This window comes from Chanos chanos, chromosome 8 (assembly GCF_902362185.1).
Source record: "Chanos chanos chromosome 8, fChaCha1.1, whole genome shotgun sequence".
NCBI lineage: Eukaryota > Metazoa > Chordata > Actinopteri > Gonorynchiformes > Chanidae > Chanos > Chanos chanos.
Window position 1 is genome coordinate 14,907,051 of NC_044502.1, and position 23,482 is coordinate 14,930,532.

The 23,482-nt window shown below is 40.2% G+C and overlaps 1 protein-coding gene and 2 pseudogenes across 1 annotated transcript; 2 read left to right on the forward strand and 1 right to left on the reverse strand.

The window, feature by feature from the left end:
- Positions 1-18: 18 nt before the first annotated feature.
- On the reverse strand, positions 19-22,282 carry LOC115819330 (sialoadhesin-like). Its single transcript, XM_030782894.1, has 10 exons — positions 22,086-22,282; positions 7,295-7,447; positions 6,758-6,882; positions 5,215-5,538; positions 2,874-3,218; positions 2,463-2,690; positions 1,440-1,772; positions 825-1,058; positions 662-789; positions 19-201 (listed from the first exon to the last, which is right to left on the reverse strand). Exons 1-10 carry the CDS (start codon positions 22,280-22,282, stop codon positions 19-21), a joined length of 2,250 nt encoding a protein of 749 aa, XP_030638754.1.
- LOC115819884 (uncharacterized) lies at positions 16,834-16,952 on the forward strand (annotated as a pseudogene).
- Positions 17,649-17,757, forward strand: LOC115819892 (uncharacterized; annotated as a pseudogene).
- Positions 22,283-23,482: the final 1,200 nt, after the last annotated feature.

Sequence of the window (23,482 nt, forward strand, 5' to 3'; positions counted from 1 at the left end):
AATTACATGTTATCGTTCTTACTTTTGTGGATCAGTCAATATTCTGATGTACTCACATGTTACATTCAGGTGTATTTCAGTAGAGCTGCTGTTTCCAATCCTGTTCTCAGCTCTACAGTAGTACTGTCCACTGTCCTCAGAGCTGATGTTAGTGATGCTGTAGTTCTGTCCTGATCCCATCAGTGAGGGTTCAGCCCCATTCTTCTTACACCAGGTGTATGTGTGAACTGGTGGGTTGGCATCACTGCTGCAGGTCAGAGTCACTGAACTGCCCTCCACTATTTCACTAGATGCTGAGTTAGTGATGGAAGTTGTAATTTTCTTTGGAGCATCTGTTTAAGAGGAGATCGGTTAAAAGAAAAAACTTTTATACTCACATTGCATTATACATGTGAGATTATGTCATTTCCTTTAAGAAATTGTCTTGAAAAACATTTTATAGACATGGGATATTATGACATAATTGTTAATTGTTACACTCACTGACTGTCATTCAGGTCAAATGTAACTCAGAATTGTACTCACATTTGACAGTCAGTTGTTCACACTGTGTTTGACTGGATCCCATTTTGTTCACAGCTGAACAACAGTATTTACCAGTGTCCTCAGATCTGATATTACTGATAACACATCTACCTGTCTTACAATCCTGATAAAGAACATCCTTTTTATACCAGGTGTATGTGTGAACTGGTGGGTTGGCATCACTGCTGCAGGTCAAAGTCACTGAACTGCCCTCCACTACTTGACCAGAGGGACTGACTGACACTCTCGTGTTTTTTGGGGAATCTAAGAAAGCATGATACATTTTGATTCAAACTTACACACTGCTGGAGAGCGGAGATTCTCCTGACCTCGTACAGCACAAGAGTAGTTGTCTGCATCCTCACTGCTGACTGAATCCAGATACAGGATGTTGGTGTGTTTATTAGTTACAGGCTGATTGTTTCTGTACCAGATGTATGTAGGGTTGTTACTCAGAGTACAGGTGGTGTAACAGGTCAGTGTTACTCTCTGTCCCTCTCTCACTGTGTCAGGACTCACTGTCACCTGCAGGTCTTAAGGATGAAAAACAAAAGTCAATATTTTGAAGCTGCATTCCTTAAAATAACATTAAGATAAGGTCAGTATGTGAGCAGTACTGAACTCAAACCCCACCCCTTCTCCCTGTCTCTTCCCTAACCACTCCCCCTGTGTTCTTCTGTCAGAATGTATTGGAGATCTTTGGATAAAAGCATCTGCTAAATGCATACATGTAATGTAATGCAATGTAATAAGATCTAGTTTCAGCAAAATGACAGACTTAGCACTGACCAACAGGGGGAAATGTGAACTACCTAACATATTGCTAAAACCATCCCTTCTTTGATATGTGAATGAAGAGGGGATGGGCTATGGAAAATTGTATTTTTATTGGTTCTTATTAGTGTTTCTACTACCTGTAACAGTTAGAATGACTCCAGATGTACTGTTGTAATATGTTGATGGAGATGTTTCAAATCTGAAGAAATATTCTGCTGAGTCGGTCATTCTAAGCTGTGTAACTCTTAGTAAACATGAATGATCAGTACAAATGAACTTCATGTGGTCCTTCTCCTCATTTTGACTCAGCTCCTTAGGATTAGGGTTTCTTCTGATGTACCATGTAGTTTTTGTGACTTTGTAGTAGTCAGGGTATGTGAAGTGGCTTTGGATGTCAACTGATGAACCTATTAATCCACAAATGTTTGACTTTGTATACGCTACACTCCAGCACTTCTGTTGGAGAAAACCTGAAATGTGATAAATAAATTCATACATTCATGCATACATACATGCATATATACAGCATCAGTTACTGGATGAATATTTTCCCTTCTCTCCATGTTCTTCAACATTTTCAAAATCATTTAAAAATTAACTGAACAATTTGAAATACTAGATAAACAGACAGACAGACAGATAGATAGATAGATAGATAGATAGATAGATAGATAGATAGATAGATAGATAGATAGATAGATAGATAGATAGATAGATAGATAGATAGATAGATAGATAGATAGATAGATAGATAGATAGGTAGATAGATAAACTTGATACAGATTTTGATAGATCTCTTTCACTTAAATGTGTTTTAAAATAAATGCATTTTGGAGAACCATTAACTTCTGAACATATTTTGAGGAAGATAAACATTGTTTTGGCTTTCTGAACAAACATAATCAAATATTTGTTTTCCAAAATGCATTTGTTTTAAAACTTATGTATCTATAGCTTATATATATGTATCTTATCTGTAAGTCTTCCTGTTCATTTTTACATATGAAATGTGTAACCAAAGTGAATTTTTAGACAAAATGCACAGGATGGTTCAAGAGGCAACACAAGCCTGCATAATTTAAAATGTAATTGAAATCCATTAAATTTTTAAATCAGTTTTAACACAAGAAATGAATTCAGTAAATGAAATTTAATCTTACAAACTGCAGGAGAACGTAATCCCTCAAATCCTTTAACTGCACAGGAGTAGCTGCCATCATCCACAGAGTTAACATAGTACAGGTCTGTTCTCTGGGTGTATCTGTCAGGTAAAGGCTGTCCATTCTTGTACCAGATGAATGTGGGGTTGTTACTCAGAGAGCAGGATGTTTTACAGGTCAGTGTTGCTGACTGTTTCCGAGAACCATATTGGATGTCCACCTTTAGATCTGAATGAAGTTTAGCAAAGAATAGGTCTTCCATGAGAAAAATCTCCAAATGCTTCTTATACTGGTATCTCTATCTCAGTCTCTATCTCTATCTCTATCTCTGTCTCTATCTGCATACTGTGGCATGAGAATGTGTGTGTGAGTGTATGTGTGTGAGCTTACATAAGAAATATACAGAATTACCTGTTATGGACAGACTGACTCCATTTGCACCTGAATATTTTCCTCCTTCCTGGTTGGTCAAAAATCTGAATTTATAATTTCGTGCATCACTCTCTCTCAGATCTCTTATTCTCAGAGTGCAGTCACTCTTTTTGTCTCCTCTGAACTCCACACGACCCTCATAGTCTTCATCCAGACTCAGGTCTGTGGGCTCTACCCAGTACTGCCATTTATTAAACCACAGAGTTGTAGTCACTGTGTGCCAGGCTGGGTATGTGTAAGAACAGGACAGGTCCACTGATGAGCCTCTCAAAGCACAAATATTCTCATGATTGTAAGTGACACTCCAGCACCTCTTTTCAATACCTGAAACACAGTGACAGTTACAAGAAAGGGGGTAAGGTTTTTAATACTTATTCAGTCTGAAGTCTCTGATACACATTAACAAATGAATAATTTCAGTAGTTGTTACATGGATTTTATATTATCTCATTTCAAAAAATGGTTGATAGGTTGCGTTTGAGTAAAAAAAGCTACATTTGTTCTAAAGTAGCAGCATGACATGCAGGAACAAAATCTACACTTACACACTTCAGGGGATCGGATGTTCTTATGGTTGTGCGTAGAACAGCTGTAACTGTTCCCATACCAGCTGTTCTTGTATAATGAGATGGAATCGGAACCAGAGGACGACCTCTCTAAATATCCATTCTTGTACCAGTCATATTGTATTATTGGGTATGGTGAACAGGTGGTGCTACAAGTCAGTTGCACCCATTGTTTTTCTGTTGTTACCTTCACCAGGAGATCTGATTTGAGAAATAAAAATCCGATTCCTCAGTTACCTGAATTTTTTTTAGCACCTTTAGTCTAATTTAGTCAAATATGTATTCATTATGCAAGGGAATTGATAATAAGCATTATATATATAAATATATATATATATATATATATATATATATATATATATAGAGAGAGAGAGAGAGAGAGAGAGAGAGAGAGAGAGAGAGAGAGATACAGATATTGATATAGATATAGATATATAGATAGATATATAGATATAGATATACAAAACATATACAGGGGTTGGACAAAATAATGGAAACACCTTAAATAAATAATAGTTAAATAACTGTTTTATTATTTAATATCAAGTTGGTCCTCCTTTGGCAGCAATAACTGATTCAATACGTTGAGAAACAGATTCACTTTTGGACATCGGGAAGTTTAATCCATTTCTGAAGCAAAACCTGTTCCAGCTCTTTCAGAGATGGTGGTGGAAGGAATTCAGTCCTTAATTGCTGCTCCGAAATATACCAGAGATTTTCAATTATGTTAAGAGCTGGTGATTGGGGGCCAAACCAAGTGTTCAACTTCACTGTTGTGCTCTTTAACGATTTTAGCAGTGTGAATTGGCACTTGAAAGATGGCTCTGCCATTTGGAAAGAGTGTTTGGACCACTGGGTGAATTTGGTCACCCAAAATTGACAAATACTCTTCAGAGGTAACCTTACCATGCAGTGCTAACACAGGACCAAGAGAATTCCTTGATATTGTGGCCCAAACCATCACAGAACTGCCTCCATTCTTAATGGTTGGGGTCAGGCAATTGAAATCAAGGGCTTCTTTTGGCTTCCTCCACACATAAATTCATCCTGAACAAGGAAAAAGCATGAAGGATGATTCATCAGCGAAGAAGACATTCTTCCATTGGTCCATTGTCCACTTCTGATGGTCTTTGCACCATTTTAGGTGTTTTTGAACATTGATGTGGGAAAGGAAAGGTTGTGCAATGGCGGCCATTCCATGGTATCCAGCTACATTGAGCTCTAAACGAACTGTTTTGGTTGATCCTGGGTTAGCAAGATGTTGGTTTAGCTCTGCAGTCACTTTAGCACCTGTGGCTCTGTGAATTTTTGATACAATGCATTTTAGTGCTCGCAGTCACGCTCACAGAGTTTTGGCTTCCGTCCAGAATTACGCTTGCCAGAACTAGTTTTCCCTTGTTTTTGGTATGCCATCATGACTTTAGAAACAGTTCCTCTTGATACGTTAAACAACTCATCAGTTTTTGTTACTGAATCGCCAGCCATTCGCCCTCCAACAATTTGCTCTCTTTGGAAGTCTGAAAGGTCACACATTTTGACTTATACTAATACGCACACCCCTACAGAAAGAAAAATCTTGGGTAATACATAAAGCACAGGATGTCTGCAGTGCATATACATAAGATTTACATAACACTGGGAATTATTAATTAACTTCTAAACATCAGCAAATTTATAGGTCTTGAAATACCATGTTTCCATTATTTTGTCCAAACTATTTATATTGTAAATGGAGCCACATAAGTGTGAACTACCTGTCACAGACAGCTTAACCCCAGATGGATCAGATATCCAGTCACTATTCCATGTTTTAAATCTAAAGTTATACACTCCAGAGTCACTCAGTCTCAGTGATTTGATTCTCAGCCCACAGCTATGGTCATCATACTCCACACGTGTCTTGTACTCGGGGTCTGTTTTCAGATCTCTACCCCACCCTCCAGAGGTTTGAGTCCTGTACCACCCTTTACTTTGGACTGTGTAACCATTCACTGTGTAAGTGCAGGGAATGTCCACGTCTGTCCCTTTAAGAGCACAGATGTTTTTCTGAGGGAGAGTCACACTCTGACCCACAACACCTGGAACACAGTCACACACAGTGAGGACTTTATTAAACATGAGGCCAAAGTGAGACATCCACACTTTACTGTGCTGACACCATTAGGGGGTGTTCACTGATAGTGTGATTGTTTGTGATTGAGACTGTTGATAAACTATGTGTGAATGGAAAGTGAAAATCCTGTGAGTGCAACAGCAGAGCTGCACTGAACAAGCACTTAGTATAATAGCCACTAGTTTATCATATGTGCTCTGTTAATACTTTCATAATACACATAAATAACAGACACCTCTAAACATAAAGTAGAGAAGAGAAATAAATATGAAGAGACAATTACCTCTCAGACAGAAGAAAGTTACAGCTGCAAATATGACTGGTGCTCTCCTGAATGTGGCTGTATTAGCCTGCAGTTATATATATGTAATAAAAACTAATATTACTTGATCATGAGGTAACAGACAACAAATGATAAGGATAAAAAAAACTAAATATAACAAAGTCACTGAACAGCAATACAGTACTGTACATCAGTGAAGTGTAACTCTATATATACTCACCATATGGACTGAAGACTTCAGCTGTCAGTTACTAACTGGGAGATGGAAATTTTCATATTCAGTCTGAATGTTGTCTGAGTACAGTGTGCTGATGCATAACAGACCTGTTTCCCCCTTTTTTCTTTTAACTCAGCATGCACAGAGCAATTGCTAACTGACTCATTAAAATGCATTTTCACTCTCTCAGATGACAAAATATCTCTAATCTGTTCTGCTTTATTAAAGAAGAGACAGGGAGAAAGTGGATAATTTTCTGTTTTGTAAAAAGTCTTTGTGCATGTATTCACACTACAGTTTCAGTGAGACAGAGGAGCAGTCATTTCATAATAAGAGGAAACAGTAAGTTGCTTCACTTTTCAAACACTACAGCCACAAAGGACTTCAGTCTCATTTGTCTAAATGTCATGGCGTCATCTTCTGGACCTCATAAGCACCGTGCTTTAGCGAGGACATTCCATTAAGTCTCGCGAAACAACTCTACATTGAATAAAAATAAACAAATAAATAAAAATAATAATAATAAAAAAACAACTTGGTGTTAGAAACCCTCTAAATGCGAGTCTGTGATGTGAGACAAACTCTGAGCAGACCCTGTTGCATGAGGTAGTGGACTGCAAGTTGACGTACTTGAATAAATGATAAGAATCTCTCATTAGATTTGTCTTTATTCAACTCTGCTACGAAAAATGTGTGGTTGGCTCAGTCTAGACATGACATAATTATTCTCCAGAGTGACTTCCCTGATCTGCAGCTGTGTTTCCATGTGGATGCTGTCCAGGGTTCTTAAACTTCTATGGTCTTTAAGGCTAAAGGAGATGGAGGGGACATCAACATTGCAATGCTGTACTGTCTCCACTAGAGGGACCATTGCACCCTACTTATCGTGCAGCTCAATGAAGCAGAAGACTTCGTCTTATTCTGGGGAGATTTCTCTAAACATCAAAGTGTTCTCAGCCATGCATAATGACTGGCCTGCCATGTGTCCTATTTTTTTTTCTCAAGTCATTTTTGTAAAAGACTATATTACCAAACCCCTCCTAGAATCGCAACCTTATCGTGGTGGAGGGATTTGTGAGCCCCTGTGATCCTGGGAGCTGTTCTGCCAGGAGCATGTAGCTCCTGGCAGGGTCACCCAAGGCAGAGGGGTCCCATGTGAGGGGCCAGACAAAAAGCGATTCTTAAAGCCCTTTTGAACAGCAATCACAGAGAAACAGGTACCTCGCCTGGAATAGGGAGACCGGGGCCCCCTTCTGGAGCCAGGCCTGGTAGGGGAGCTCGTAGGTGAGCGCGTTGTGGCCAGACATGCCAAGAGGTCCAGCCAGGCTCAGCCCGAATGAGCCACGTGGGGTCGCCCTTTCGTGGGCCCACCCTCTCGTGGGCCCACCACCCGCGAGGGGAGAAATAGGAGCCGGGTGCGATGCCACAGTAAACTGTTACTTCACCTCCCATTCACAGTCAATATAAAACAGAACAATAATCATAAAGAAAAAGCTTCCGTCATGAATGGTGGTTGTCTATTTGATTAAAATATTGTCAGTAAGAACAGTACATACATGTGTTTGAATAATTTTAAATATTAAAAAACAGAAGCTCTTACTATCTGATGAGTCGAGCTGTGAGATCTTGAACTCACTCTCTGTGCAGTGGAACTGTTGAGTGTGAAACACATGGTTAATTGTCAAACTCGAACACAGGAAGACACACCTTCCCTTCTAACATGCAGCTCTTTAAATAACTTCACCATCACTTGCATGTCATCATCATATTGGAAATAAAATGTACTGTATAGACTGTTTGATCAGTGTGTGTTTATATTAAAATACAAAGTAGCAGACTAAATATCTCGGCTAATTATATACATATCTGCTCAAGAATGAATAAGAAATCAAATGAAGCTTTGTGAACTGTGTTAGGACATCTTGGCATGTTGGTGTACTGGGATGTTGGCGTATTGGCATGTTGGTGTGTTGGCATGTTGACGCCCTCTGCTGGGAGAAAATGTGGCACAATGTATCTTAGCAGAGAGAGGGGGCTAAGGGTGTAATGCTTTTTGCTACTGTTATTTAAAATCAAATGTATTGGATTTTTACATTTCTCTCACTCTTTTTTTTTCTCTCTCTCTCTCTCTCTCTCTCTCTCTCTCTCTCTCACTCACTCACTCTCTCTGTCTCTCTCATCTCCCTCTCATCCTCCTAGTCCTCAAAGCAAGACCCCATTTTTCTCCATTGCTGCACTGAGAACGCCACATCAAAATTTGAGTCACTAAGGACAGATTCAACAAAAGTAAATACACATATGCTGTGTATCTGTGCTGATACTGTCTAGGGTCATCAAGGTTCTCTATAGTTTAAAGCTCAAGGAAGTGGTGACGACATCAGCATTTCAATACTGTACAGTGACCAGTAGGGGGAGTGTTACATTTTACACATTATGTAGTTCAGTAGAGCAAAGAGTTTCCTCTGGTGAAATGTCTCTTAATGTTAAAGTATTCCTTACTTACATAATGATTGGTTTAACTTCTGCATCATAGATAGATAGATAGATAGATAGATAGATAGATAGATAGATAGATAGATAGATAGATAGATAGATAGATAGATAGATAGATAGATAGTTCTCCACAGCAAGAGAAATCATTATGAGGGGAAAAGACTGCTGGTCACCACCTCTCTCTAGCCCAGATACACTGTCCAGCTCAAGCTCCACCTTGAATTTCACAGGTAGTGATGAGACAACTTCCTCAAGAATTTTCTGTTGGCTGGACCTGACACCAGCTCCTTCACTGAGCCACCGTCCCCCAAGAACCGTTGACTCTGAGGCTCCCTAGCTTCATCAGTCTAGATCTCCTAAAACATACACGTATGGCTGGACATGTCAGTGCTCAGGCCTGAATCATGGAGTTGTAAGATAGTGGCTCTTCGTTGATGTTAAGATGCTGGGATGCATCTGTATTCACTTTAAAAAGCGAAGACCACGCTCTCAAAACAGAGGGATGAAAAGGGGTGGTCCCAGCCTTGTCCATCACCCCCAGTTTTAATAAAAACAATTGTCTATCTCTACAAACACCTTGAAAGCACACACACTGCTCCAGTCCACATCAGGTCCTGTAGGTACAAGAGCCGCTGTGCTGCCTGTACACTAAAGGCCTTTATACAGCTGTGTAAGTGAATGAGACCCTTTCCTCCCTCCTGCGTTGGTAAATAGAGGACAGGAGCTCTGGTCCAATGTTCCCCTGACCAAAAGAGATTCACCAGTTTCCTCTGTATTTCTCTCAATAGAGAGACTGGTAGGTCCAGCGCCATAAACTTGTGCCACAGTATGGAATCAGTCAGATCATTGGCAACCATTACTCTTCCCCTATAAGACAGCTGGGGCAGGACCCATGTCCATTTAAATGACCTGCCACACACCTTTTCCACTATTCCCTCTTAACCACTTATTTCCTGATAGCCTTTTGTGCTCAAATAGACTCCCAGGCATTTCATGCCTGCTCTGCCCCACAGCAGGCCGTCTTGTAATCTCACCAATAATTTCATTATGTTTGCTTTCTCCCATCACTCACAATTGTGCCTCAAGAGCTACCCTTTCCACAATGACCTTATCAATCGCACTTTCCTGCACATTTTCATGGTGGCTCAGTGGTTAGCACTGTTGCCTCACAGCAAGAAGGCCCTAGGTTTGAATGCTTTCTGTCTGGAGTTTGCATGTTCTTCCTCGGTTTGTGAGGGTTTCCTGCGGTTTCCTCCCACCACAAAGACATGCATGCTAGGATTAGTACTCCTGTCAGCGACCTTGACCAAGGCACTGGCAAAAATACCTGGAGTTGGTCCTCGGGCGCCAGCGGCGATGTCTGCCCGCTGCTCCTAGCTCACAGTGTGTGTGTGTGTGTGTGCTCACTGGTGTAAGGATGGGTCAAATACACATGCTCTATTTCATTGCTCACTGTTCTGTGTGAGTGTGACAAATAAAGTTCTTTTTCTTACCTTTTCTTCTTATTATTATATTTTCATCACCAATATTTCTATCCGTTGCGGCCAAGCCACTCTGGGTCAAAATAACGTCACACTACATGCGAGCATCCGCGGCCTCTAGGTCATTTTGATGGGGCTCTGATGCATCCACATGGGAGCAATGCTAGGGTCTGTGTCCTTGTTAATCTGAGCCTTATGCGGGCAGGCAAGACTGTCATGCCCAATATCTCCACATTCAAAGCACTTCGTGCTTCCCATATTCACATAGAGCACAGTAGTTCCCCATACCACATTCTGAAAGAGACGTCCAAATTCAGCTCGTTCAAAAACATAAACACCCACCTTTCAAGAGACATGACGTGTCTTAAAGCTGGGTTTTTGCAGTCTACAGACTATGGTTTGACAGAGCTTACAAACTTTCCAAACCGGAAACTTTCCAAACCGTTTGAAACCGTATGGTGGGACTTTTTAAATTGTGACTCTTGCTGCGGGTGAAACTAGCGGAGAAATGGGGAGAAGACTTCCACTTACCCAGATTCTGTGTCCAATTAACCGCTTAACAAGAGTTTCTTCAAATACAAACACAACCACTGCCTTGTTCATCCCTGAGGCTGAAAATATATTATAATCGATTTGTAATACATATAATATATAATATATAATCGATTTGTTTTCCTACTCCCACCAAAACACCCTTTAAGATTATAGTAACATCTGAATAGACATGGTTCAGGATAAGAGAACTGTTTAACCTGATGGCAACCACCAGAGACAAAAGGGGACTTTAGTATTAACACCTAGATTCTGATTTGCATGAAAGCAACGTTGTACACCTATTGTCTGTTTGTTTCATGGTATAAAAGGCCGATCACGGTAACAGTTCTCTGAGTTAAGCTTCAGCACAGGCAGACACTCTACCGGATTCCATCACCACCAAATAAATCTTTTCTCCAAGCGCTTGTGGTCTGGTTTGTTTACTTGTAAAATCACAAGAAAATCCAACAACCCTCCACACCTGATCCCGTGACTTTGTGAGAGGGACGCGGCGCACCCCTGCCGGGGATAGAGGCCATCCTGCCACTTCACCACGAAAATCCCAAAAGGTCAAATAAATCCTCGTAAATCAATTAAAGAAATACCAAACTGCAATGTTAATAACATGGTAGTTTTTATGGTAATTTAAACTGAATCAAGTGCTGCAGAAAATAGAGAAAGGAAAGAAAAGTGTAAGTAGTCACCGCCTCACCACACACACCCTCCCACATACCCGGGGAAAGACAGACGGACAGAGAGAGAGAGAGAGAGAGAGTGGGGGAGAGAGAGAGAGAGAGAGAGAGAGGTTAAACTCTATTTTGACTGCATTGCATGGGTGTGTTACAGTGTGTGTGTTTGTGAGTGAGTGGAACAGAAATATATAGAGACAGACAGACAGACATACAGACAGACAGACAGAGAGAGGGAGAGAAAGACAGAGAAACAGAGAGACCAAGAAACAGTGAGTGAGGGGGAAAGAGACTGACACCATTGCATGTTATAAAATGTGAATTTGTTACATAGAAAACTTCTAAAACCTTGTTTCAGCATTTAATTCAATTCATAAGATACATTTACACAGATGACACAGAAATGAAAGCCAGTCACTTTTCTTGTTCTTTTTTATGATCACTTGGCCATCCGAGTGATATTATCAACTCACTTCATTATTTCACATCTCATTTGGACAGTTAATGGACAATGAGAGAAAAACACAGTTACATGACATATTGGGCTTGTGAATCGACTGATAGATTTTTTTTTTAATTATATAACAAATGGAGTTAAACATTTTAATTAACTTGTATTTATTTGAATAATAATAATGTAAATATATATTCTTTCATTCTGACTTGATATTTTGTGTTTTGTTTCCAGTTGCTATGTTGTTAAGCTGCATTGTCATGTTCTTGTTATGTGGTGTCAGACATGCCCAGCTGTTAAACACAGTACAAGTCTCTTCTCAAGTTCAGTTGTGATGCAGTAAACATGACCCTCATCTCTCATTCTCACTCAGTATATAACCATATGATTATCACAAAGGGAAATCATTCATCTATGCTAGTCATACATTTCAATAAAATGATGTTTATTAAGAACAGACCACGAACGTATTTGAATGGTTTTAAATGTGAAAAATCATAATGTACTTACTTAGAGGAGTAGAGCTGTGAGATGTTGAAGTGACTGTCTCAAAAGCAGAACTGTTGAGTGTGAAGAATGCACTTAATGACCAAACCCTAACACAGGAAGAGGCAGATCTCTCATTAATACTCAGCTCTCAAAATAACGTTATCATCATATGTATCACAGTAAAGGGTTACACTGACAGTGTCTGAATTTCATCTTTACATTCAATACATAAAGTTTTGTCTTTTTCTTGTGATCATATGAACATGCTGGACAAAAAAACAATACTAAAATATTACATTTCAGACAGTAAAATATGACAACTACATGTGCTGTATGTGTATTCATAAGCTTGAAGAAATGTTTGTGAGGGAAAGAGGTGATGCTAATGTGCTGTATTTAATTTTTTTAAGTTTTAAGAAATAATAGTGAATGAAGGTGGAGATATAAAGACAGTGGAAGACGCTGCTACAAAGTAAACTTCCTTTTTTCAGATGTGTGAATTTTGTCCAGTATGAGTGTTAACTATAGTCAGGACTGTGAACAATATGGTTTTAAAGTGTCACACAAACATACAGAACATGAGCCACTGTAAACACTTAGGACCGATTGCAGTCTCTCTGTATCACTCCACTGACGATAACACTTAACAAGGATAACAAGTGTGATCACAGACTGCAATATCACAAAGAATCTGTGACTATTAAGTCAGTGAAGTAACCTTAAAACAACCTTCAATACATCACACATGACTTACAACGACAGAATGTAAATGAATGCACTCTCATCACATGAACATGTTAATTTCTTTTACAAAGTGATTCTGAAGTTGAGAGAAAAGAACAGAAGGCAGATCAGCCATCTTGTAAGTCAGAGATATTGGTGTGAAGAGCTCTCATCAGAAACAGGAAGTTCCAAAAATGCCCTGGTGTACTTCACACAGTGAAGCACTCCCTCTACTGATGACTGTGCGCCACTGAAATGTAAATCTAAACATACATAAAAATCAGTACATTTACCAGAGGTGTATTAAAACAAACATTTCCCACTTTGATAAAACAATACTCTTTACGCTTCAAGATGCATGGAGCTGGGAGTTAGAGAATAAAGCCATTTGTCACAGGACAGTAGTGTTAGTCACATACACGACCAAAACTCTGGGTAATCTCTAACATTTAAAGTAAAAAATAAAACTGTTTAAATACAGACAAACCATATTCCTATTATCACACAGTGGTCAGCAGTCCTCAGTGTATCTACAATCACAATACATGTCCTGTATTACTCAACAGACCACTAGTCAATGGACACGCAAACGAACAAACATCCAAACACTTTGATCTGATCAAATGACCATCAAATCCAAACAGGGGTGAACAACTGGCCTGGCCATGACCGTCAGTCACCCCCTATTCAATGAACGGATCAACAGCCATGAATGAACAAACAGGCGTAAAACACTACAGATTTAAAGCACTGCTGCTCTACAGCAAGGCCTACCTCAGTGTGACATCTGTTACTCTGCCGTATTGCTGCTCCCAACTAGCACCCGGCCCTACTCTGCCATGCTTTAATTTATTGATTGGAGGACATCATCATGTCCTCTAGTGGCAGGCTAGAAACCTTGGCTTGGTTAATCACCCCGACACCTTGCCTTGGTAGGTTCAGATCCCAGAAGCACAGAACCACCCAGCATCAAGTCTCCTTTATTTAAACAAAATTAGAATACAACAGCGCTAACACAAAACTGAATATCCTGAAAATGGTGTTTGGACAAGATAGTCCCAGACAATTTCCGTGAGTCCCAAACAAAGTATCAGTATAAGGAAAGACTGCAGGGGGACCAAGAGGAACGGAAGGAAAGTGATTCAGTCTCTGGGGTCGGGGGACTAAGTCACCATTTGCGTTCGCCGTCGGGATTCCCCTCTCGTCCGGTGTTTCGGGGGAAAATTAGCAGGGGTCCCTTTCGGCTCACTCACACCACTGAATCGGCAGGCGTACGCTGCTTCCGTTTCTTTCGTTTCTTCTGAACGTGTGTTCTACTCACTCAACCACATACAGTCAATTCTCGCGCAACAGACGCCTCGGAAGCGCAGTCCCCGACGCGAAAGCCCTCCGAGACTTTCTCTTATCGTGTCACAGGATCTTCGGCTAACAGTGTGAGACGATGTGAAATTATTCAGTTGAAAGCCATTCATCGTGTTTTATTTTCCTCACTGGGTCATCTCGTGACTAAATAACTAAAACAAATAAAAACCACTATGAGAGATCATATCTGGAGAAGACCACAGCCACACCACACACTGTTACAGCCTTCAGGTACATTTTTGCACTTTACAATTCTGCAAAGAGAGCGCCATGAAAAATGACATTTCTAGGTAAAAAATATGTGAGCACTCTGGTGAAACTTTAGTCCATTCTATGTTTGTTGTATTTGTGTCCGGATCACAGGCCCCCAGGCTATTTCTGTTTACTGTTCAAGACACAAACAGCAAATTCCTGTCGGGTTGTTTCAATTCTCTACGAACCTCTGTTTCAACATATTCACACAGGATTAGCATAGAGTCATTAATGTTAAGAACCGCCATATTAATAGAAGTTATTGTACTGTTCTCTGCACTCAGACATCATCAACTTTCCAGACCAGTCAAACATATATGAGACGTGTAAGCAGTGATGAATATGAGTCATGTGGTTAACACTTCTCAGGGCAGTGAGAAAAACAGACAGGAAGAGACAGAGAGAGAAAGAGACACGTCTGAATGTCAGGCTGAACACTCTGCATATCATAAACTGTTTATGCTCCTCAGTGCTCATAAAGAACCTCCATAGAAACAGTTTCATTGTTCAATTAAAAAAATAGCAGAAATACATTTGAATAAGCATTCGAATTAAAACTACCTTCTTACAATGCTGACAAAATGTGAATTATTTTTCATTATAATTCCCTTCTGATCCCTGACATCTCCAACATCACAGTACATTCATCAGTTTCCTCCCATTTGCTTTCAGAAATCTTATCACTGATCTCATCTTTTGCTCTTGTCTCATGTGACCTATTCCAGTTATTGTTTTGTGACTTGCTATGCTTGCCATATGCAATGAGAAAAAGAGACCATTTCATTTCATTTAGGGAAAGTGAATCAATCTAAAATACACTGACACTCTTCATCTCAGGTAGAATTACAAATTTTCACCAACTTTTTATTTGAATTGCCGTCATATATGTTTCTTGCGCGTTTTTCAAACTAGACATTTTGTGTGATGTTACCAGTTGCTTTATTCCAAAGTGTGCTGTCATTTTTGTGAAGTAAAGTCATACATGCCAAACTGTCAGGTACAGGATCAGGCTCTTGTCACAACAAACTGTTACCTCACCTCCCATTCAGTCAATATAAAACAGAATAATAATCATAAAGAAAAAGCTTCCATCATGAATGGTGGTTGTCTATTTGATAAAAATATTGCCAGTAAGAACAGTACATACATGTGTTTGAATAATTTTAAATATTAAAAAACAGAAGCTCTTACTATCTGATGAGTCAAGCTGGTAGATGTTGAACTCACTCTCTGTGCAGTGGAACTGTTGAGTGTGAAACACATGGTTAATTGTCAAACTCTATCACAGGAAGACATAACTTCCTTTTTAACATGCAGCTCTTTAAATAACTTCACCATCACTTGCATGTCTTCATCATATTGGAAATAAAATGTACTGTATATACTGTTTGATCAGTGTGTGTTTATATTAAATACAAAGTCGCAGCCTAAATATCTCGGCAAATTATATACATTTATGCTCAAGAATGAATAAGAAATCAAATGAAGCTTTGTCAACTGTGTTAGGACATCTTGGCATGTTGGTGTGTTGGCATGTTGACCCCCTCTACTGGGAGAAAACGTGGCACAATGTATCTTAGCAGTGAGAGGGGGCTAAGGGTGTAATGCTTTTTGTTACTGTTATTTAGAATAACATGTATTGGATTTTTAAATTTCTTTCTCTCTCTCTCTCTCTCTCTCTCTCTCTCTCTCTCTCTCTCATTCCTCACTCATCCTCCCACTCCTCAAAGCAAGACCCCTTTTTTCTAAATTGCTGGAACGAGAACACCACTTCAAAATGTGAGTCACTAATTAAAAATTCATTATGCCCCAGGAAAAGTAACTACACATTGCAGCAACATACTGACAACAACGTCCTGATTTATTTTAAGTTGAATGATTTTTTATGATCTCCTAAGAAACATTCAGCATAAGAAATAAGAAAGTCTGGGGAGGTGTATGGACAAGTGAAAGTGTCACAGCTTCAGATACACTCTCAGAAGGTTCAGAAACATTCACATCAACAGGAGATGAAGGGCCTTTGATTATAAGAGGTGCTTCTGTGGACTCACAGCATCATCATCTAAAGCGGGTCTAGTGCAGTGTGTGAGGCGGCGCGAAGAAGTTGCTGCAGGTTCCAGGTGCTCTGTGACGTCACAATGTGCTGGCGCAAGTCGGGGTCCGTGTCGCCGGTATTTGAGCGCGCGTCTGTGCCGGTGCGCTCTTAAAGCGAGGCAGGAGTCGGAAGCCAAACGGCTGAGCCTTTGCTCATCTTCAAATAGCGCTTCTGACACTGCAGCTCTTGCTTACGGCCATACCCACCTGAGCACGCCCGATCTTGTCCGATCTCGGAAGCTCAGCAGGGTCGGGCCTGGTTAGTGCTTGGATGGGAGACCGCCTGGGAATACCAGGTGCTGTAAGCTTTTCTCTTTTTTTCTTTTCTCTCTTTCTCCATGTCTCTTGTTTGTCTTTCCTTCGCTTTCCGCTGTCAATCCGGCTGATTTTCATTGCGTCCTTTTTACGCTCTCCTTCCCTCTGACTCTCTCGCTATCTGTTTCTCTCTGTCTCTGTGTTTCTCTCTCTCTCTCTCTCTCTCTCTGTGTCTGTCTCTTACTTTCTCTCTCTCTCTCAATCTCTCTGTCTGACGACAATGAAGTATATCTGTAGCATGGAAGTAATTTCTTGGTTCGGAAGAAGACCTGTTTGATTGCATAGCATAATGCTGTATTCCTTTATGTTGCCATATGAAGTGTTATATGATGTTCAGCCTCGTTGGAAGCGTTTGATGGGGTTGTTTGCGCCGAGAGAGCGGAGGAAAGAGCAAAGGAGCGAGATGAATTACATTGTGGTTTTATCGAGACGGTGGTCAACCAAGAAAAAAAAGGTAGCCTATTTAAAGCGGGTCTAGTGCAGTGTGTGAAGCAGTGCGGTTTGAATAAGTTGTTGCAGGTTCCAGGTGTTCTGTGACGTCACAATGTGCTGGCGCAAGTCAGGGTCGGTGTCGCCGGTATTTGAGCGCGCGTCTGTGCCGGTGCGCTCTTAAAGCGAGGCAGGAGTCGGAAGCCAAACGGCGGAGCCTTTGCTCATCTTCAAATAGCGCTTGTGAAACCGCAGTTTTCGCTTACGGCCATACCACCCTGAGCACGCCCGATCTCGGAAGCTAAGCAGCGTCGGGCCTGGTTAGTGCTTGGATGGGAGACCGCCTGGGAATACCAGGTGCTGTAAGCTTTTCTCTTTTTTTCTTTTCTCTCTTTCTCCCTGTCTCTTGTTTGTCTTTCCTCGGCTCTCCGCTGTCAATCCGGCTGATTTTCATTGCGTCCTTTGTTCTCTCTCTCTCTCTCTCTCTCTCTCTCTCTCCCTGACGACAATGAAGTATATCTGTAGCATGGAAGTAATTTCTTGGTTTGGATGAACACCTGTTTGATTGCATTGTATAATTCTGTATTCCTTTATGTTGCCATAATGAAGTGTTATATGATGTTTAGCCTCGTTGGAGGCGTTTGATAGGGTTGTTTGCGCCGACAAAGCGGAGGAAAGAGCAAAGAAGCGAGATGAATTACACTGTTGTTTTATCAAGACAGTGGTCAACCAAGAAAAAAAGGTACCCTGTTTAAAGCGGGTCTAGTGCAGTGTGTGAGGCGGCGCGGTTTGAAGAAGTTGTTGCAGGGTCCAGGTATTCTGTGACGTCATAATGTGCTGGCGCAAGTCGGGGTCGGTGTCGCCGGTATTTGAGCGCGCGTCTGTGCCGGTGCGCTCTTAAAGCGAGGCAGGAGTCGGAAGCCAACCGCGGAGCCTTTGCTCGTCTTCAAATAGCGCTTGTGCCGCCGCCGCTTTCGCTTACGGCCATACCACCCTGAGCACGCCCGATCTCAGTAACTAAGCAGCGTCGGGCCTAGTTAGTACTTGGATGGGAGACTGCCTGGGAATGCCAGGTGCTGTAAGTTTTTCTCTCCGCTGGCAATCCGGGTGATTTTCATTTCGTCCTGTTTACTCTCTCCCTCCTTCTCTCACTCTTTCTCTCTCTCTACATGGATTGGTTCCTGAAAGAACCCATTTAACAGCACAGCATCACATTACATTCGCACTCAAATCCATGATAATGGGCTGAAGGCAAATAACATGTAGTTAAAATGTAGACTGAGTCCAGGAATGATATTATTATTATTATTATTATTATTATTATTATTATTATTATTATTATTATTCAGAGTGGCTTGCCTGACCAGATGCTCTGTTTCTGTACTGATACTGTCCAGGGTCATCAAGGTTCCCTATAGTTTACAGCTCAAGGAAGTGGAGATGACATCAGCATTTCTATGCTGTACAGTGACCAGTAGGGGGAGTGTTACACCTTACACATCATGTAGTTCAGTAGAGTAAAGAGCTTCCTCTTACTCTGGTGAGATGTCTCTTAATATTAAAGTATTCCTTACTCACATAATGGTTGGTTTAACTTCTGCATCTCAGTCAGTATTCTTCTGGTCATTTTTGTTAAAAGGCAGAGTATAATTTACATTACCAACATAGTCAAATGGTCAAATAATTAAGTTCAGGATAAGTTAATGCAGGCAGTCTGTTTATTATATCAAATCAGAAAATAAATGCATGAGGTTATAATGAGGTTACATGATGAGTGGTGAAAAGGTATTTAAGGGATACTGAGAGAATAAGTTATAGTTCATGCACTGTGATTGAACCCAGGCCCATGTGATGTTCTGTAGTGATGTCACTGTCCATGGTGCTGAATCCTGCCTTTTGTGTTATTGGTGATGGGGATTCTCACTGGAATGATGTATAGAGACTGCAGTTTGTCCTGGGTGTTTCCAGTTGCTCATGTACTTTATGCACACATTAAATTCACCACATTGTTCTGGACATGTATAAATAACACTCATTGTAGACTTTCACACATAAAAAACAAACTTTTTCTTTGGCAGTACATTGCTCTAATCATGCTTCTCCAGCTACATTACATTATTACACTATCTCTAAAGAGACTTTTCCATTTTCACACCAGTGACTGATAAATGAAGCCTTCAGTTCATACTGTGAGGTGAGTGTACATAAAGTTATAATTCAACATACTCTAACATCGAACTGATAGTGGTGCATTCGATACCAAATTTTGCCTCACAAACCAGTTTGAATCAGTGTGGAAAATATTTACTCTAAATAACGCTTTAAACAAAACAAAGAAATAGGGTAAGATGCATGAAAAAAATGGAAAAGCTTGACTTACTGCCCAGAGACAAGACAAATTCAGAAAGCATTCGTATCTGTCTTTGAATAAAGCAGTGAGAGGTCATGTCCTAAAATAATTAAGCCAAATTAGCTTTTCCAAGGTCCACACGTCAGAGGTCCACCTTACGTGATCTCTAGGGTGGATGTCTCGTCTCTCACTGTTCTTGGCTCTTCCAGCTTGTCCTTGCTCAGCTCAAGGCTTTTATAACCGGGGGAGTGTCTTCATTTAAAAGCACATTGTTGGGGATCTTAGTAGCTGTGCAGCACCCTTTGCTTCCACCAGAGGGAGACAATGTGCAGCACGGCTCGTCCCTGTCTCACTGTGTTTTCAGTCAGATCTTGACTGCTTTTCATGATGTAATTCATTTACAGTCTGTTGGAATTACATGGAGGAGATATATATCAACAACAAGAGTCAGAGGAGTAAAAGGAAGTGTAAACAGTTAATGATTTGTACACATAAATTTTCTTTGAAAATGTGCTGATTTCCACTCATACTCTCCTATGAGTACACAGAGCACAACATGTTACAAAGTGTAAACTCTTCCTTAGTTGAGCTAAGTGTCAAAATGGAACATTTCTTCATTTAAAGTATCTCTTAAATGTTGGAAATGTTTCAAAGAAATTCTGAAATCAATTCTGAAATGTTCAAAAATACATCTGGTGTTAAGAAAAGAAAGACATGGCAATATCTCTGTGCATGCGCAAGTTTTTTTTTTTTTTTTTGCTGAACTTGCTGGCTGTGAGTGTCATTCAGTTCCACTTTTTTTCCATTATTTTCACTTGTATCATTAATGAGTCAGTCTAAGATAGATTACTCGGATGAAAAAAAAAAACCTGGCCAATGCTTCAGTGTCATTATATACAGTTCTCACCTGAGATGGAGGGAGCAGTGACCTGGAGCACTGAGGTGGCAGGTAGAAGTAACGAGTGGTTGGATGTTGAGTTGACAGAGAGCTCATCCCTCTAAGAGATGTGGAGGAAATTCCTCTGTATGGAAGAGAGTTGCTAAGTTTCAGAAGAACCAGCCAATACAGATATTATGAATCAGTCTTTATTACATGATCATGGGAGAAGCAGACCTCAGAGATGGAGCACAGTTCTCACTGAGGTTAAGGAGCACAGAGCTTTTCATGCAGTGATACAAACAAGTCCAAGGACATGTGTGGGGGTTTACAAGATAACTTTATCCATGGAGCACAGGATACTTGGTGTTCACTCCCCAGGTGTTACGGACACACAGAGGCTTTGTCTTCTACATGATCAATGTTCATTGTTCTAAAGCACAGATATATTTAGCAGCATATAGTAATTAAGCAAGCACAGGTCCTTACAGTATTAATACCTCATCATGACAATAGTTATGAGGCACATTTTCCTTCTAAAAGTTACAGTCATAATTCAAAGCAATATTTTTCCCACAACTGGTCCTCATAGAACACATACTAATTAAAAAAAACCTGAGCACAATTTGGAGTGAGTCTTACTTTACTTAATGCTTTATTTTTTTAATGCTTTTTTAAAAAAATGCTGTAGAAAATTAATATCACAGTATGGCTCTTAGAGGTCTTAAGAATTTACAGTTTACTGTCATAAACATCAACACACAACAGCTTTACTGTGTTCATATAAAAACACAAATTTACCTGTTTTGTTTGCTCATGTATTGAAAATGCATTTACTTTTTTGTGTTAGCAGATAAAAGAGTGAGAAAATGTTATTATTTCTGGAAAACAGGAAGTACGCTTTTAGACGCTGAGAAAACTGTGCAAAATAAAGAACTAAAATGTAGAAAGAGAGAGAGAGAGGGCAGAGGGAGGGAGAGAGGGAGAGAGAAAGACAGAGCGAGAGAGAGAGAGTAAACTTTTTACCAAAAACTGTGCTTTCAAGAGACATAGTAGTAAAAATATTAACAATGATATAAGAAGCCATTTAACCCTGGTTCTCTATCAGAGAAAATCCTTATGTGCCTGGTCAGCTTCAGAAAACCGTTATCCAGTGTTACCATGAACTACCTGAGGTGATAGTGAGTGCTGATTGGCTGATCATATTCAGGGTTTGTGTTTGTTGATCTGACAGTAGATCACAGATGGATCCTCAGATGACCCTGCTGCCACAGGTCCAAAGGTAAAAATGAGTTAAATTTCACTTGGTAGTTGCACTTCAAAATATATAATTATTGATATAGATCAATGATTTTTTTAAACTCTTAACAGCTATTAATGATAATTACAAAAGAGATTCCAAACAGATTTTATGTAGTACAGTAATGAACGCAGACCAACAATGGTATTGCAGTGACATGATTTACTCACTGGGTGGCAGCACTGGCTTGGCTGATGTTCACAGGAGCAAGCTGCACATCCTCTTCCTGTTTGCCAGGCTGTTGATGGTGAGCTCTGTTGGAGTACAGAGACACTTCCTCTCTCTTAGAGCGACTGAACTGAACATTGGCATAGTGATCATTACCCTGATCATCAGTGTTCACTCTCTGTGTGAGGTCAGAGGTCATGGCCACAGCTGAGACATTTGCATACACTGGATCAGAGTCAGCCTGAGAGAGAGAGAGAGAGAGAGAGAGAGAGAGAGAGAGAGATGTAAATATTTCTGATATACTTGCAAAAACTACATCAAGCATTTTCTTACCTGCTCACCTGTTCATGATTCTCTGGACTTCCTGTGTATTCAGGTGATTTGCTGTTCTTCCTGTTGTGGACGTGAATTAAAAAATAAACAAATAAATACAAGTGACACCAATTAAACAAATGTTACATATTAGAATGCTGTTCAAACTGTGGAGCTGTTTGAAAAGAAAGTAGAAAGAAAATGAATATAGGTAAGAACATAAAGTGAAATGTTCACCTCCCCCATAGAAAACCAGTGACAACTGCTGTAACAACCACAGCAACTGAGACTCCAATGGCAGCAAATAGAGCAGTTCTGACTTTCACTGATCACAGAGAGAGAGGGGGAGAGAATTACAAAAAATGTAAAATATTAAACAATCAACACTGGAAATATAAAGTGATCCGAAACTCATTATTGTCAGTGTTTGATTAAACTCCATGTCTTTTCCTAATGAACTCAAATCATACTACTCCATCCATTTACCCCCCCAACTTCATCTGCCCCAACCAAACCTTACCTGGCAGTTCAACTGAAAACACAGTCGAGTTCTGAACTCCAATCAGATTCTGTGCCTCACAGTAGTAATGTCCACTGGTCTCATGTGTCAAAGTCAAGTTTAGGTTTTTCTCATTGCCGACCTGAGAGATTACGTCATCTCTGATCTTATACCAGGTGTATGTGTGAACTGGTGGGTTGGCATCACTGCTGCAGGTCAGAGTCACTGAACTGCCCTCCACTATTTCACCAGAGGGACTGACTGACACTCTCATGTTCCTTGGACCATCTGTAAAATATACAGGGATGGAGGGATGTGAGGAAGGAGTTAGATGTAGGGTTTCCTGAACAAGATTACACATTTTCAAACGAATTTTCCTCATATATTACAGTTAGATGCACGCAAAGGAGGGTTTGTCTCTACCAGTGTTTTCTTAGCTGTACCACTGTATTCATCTGAGATCTGAGGTCTGATATCACTGAAAAAACGTGTATATTTCCATGTCCAACAGTTTTAATTGGTATTAACTGGCAATAGGCATTCTTCTTATATCTGGTCTATATCAACATATGATTACAACACACATAC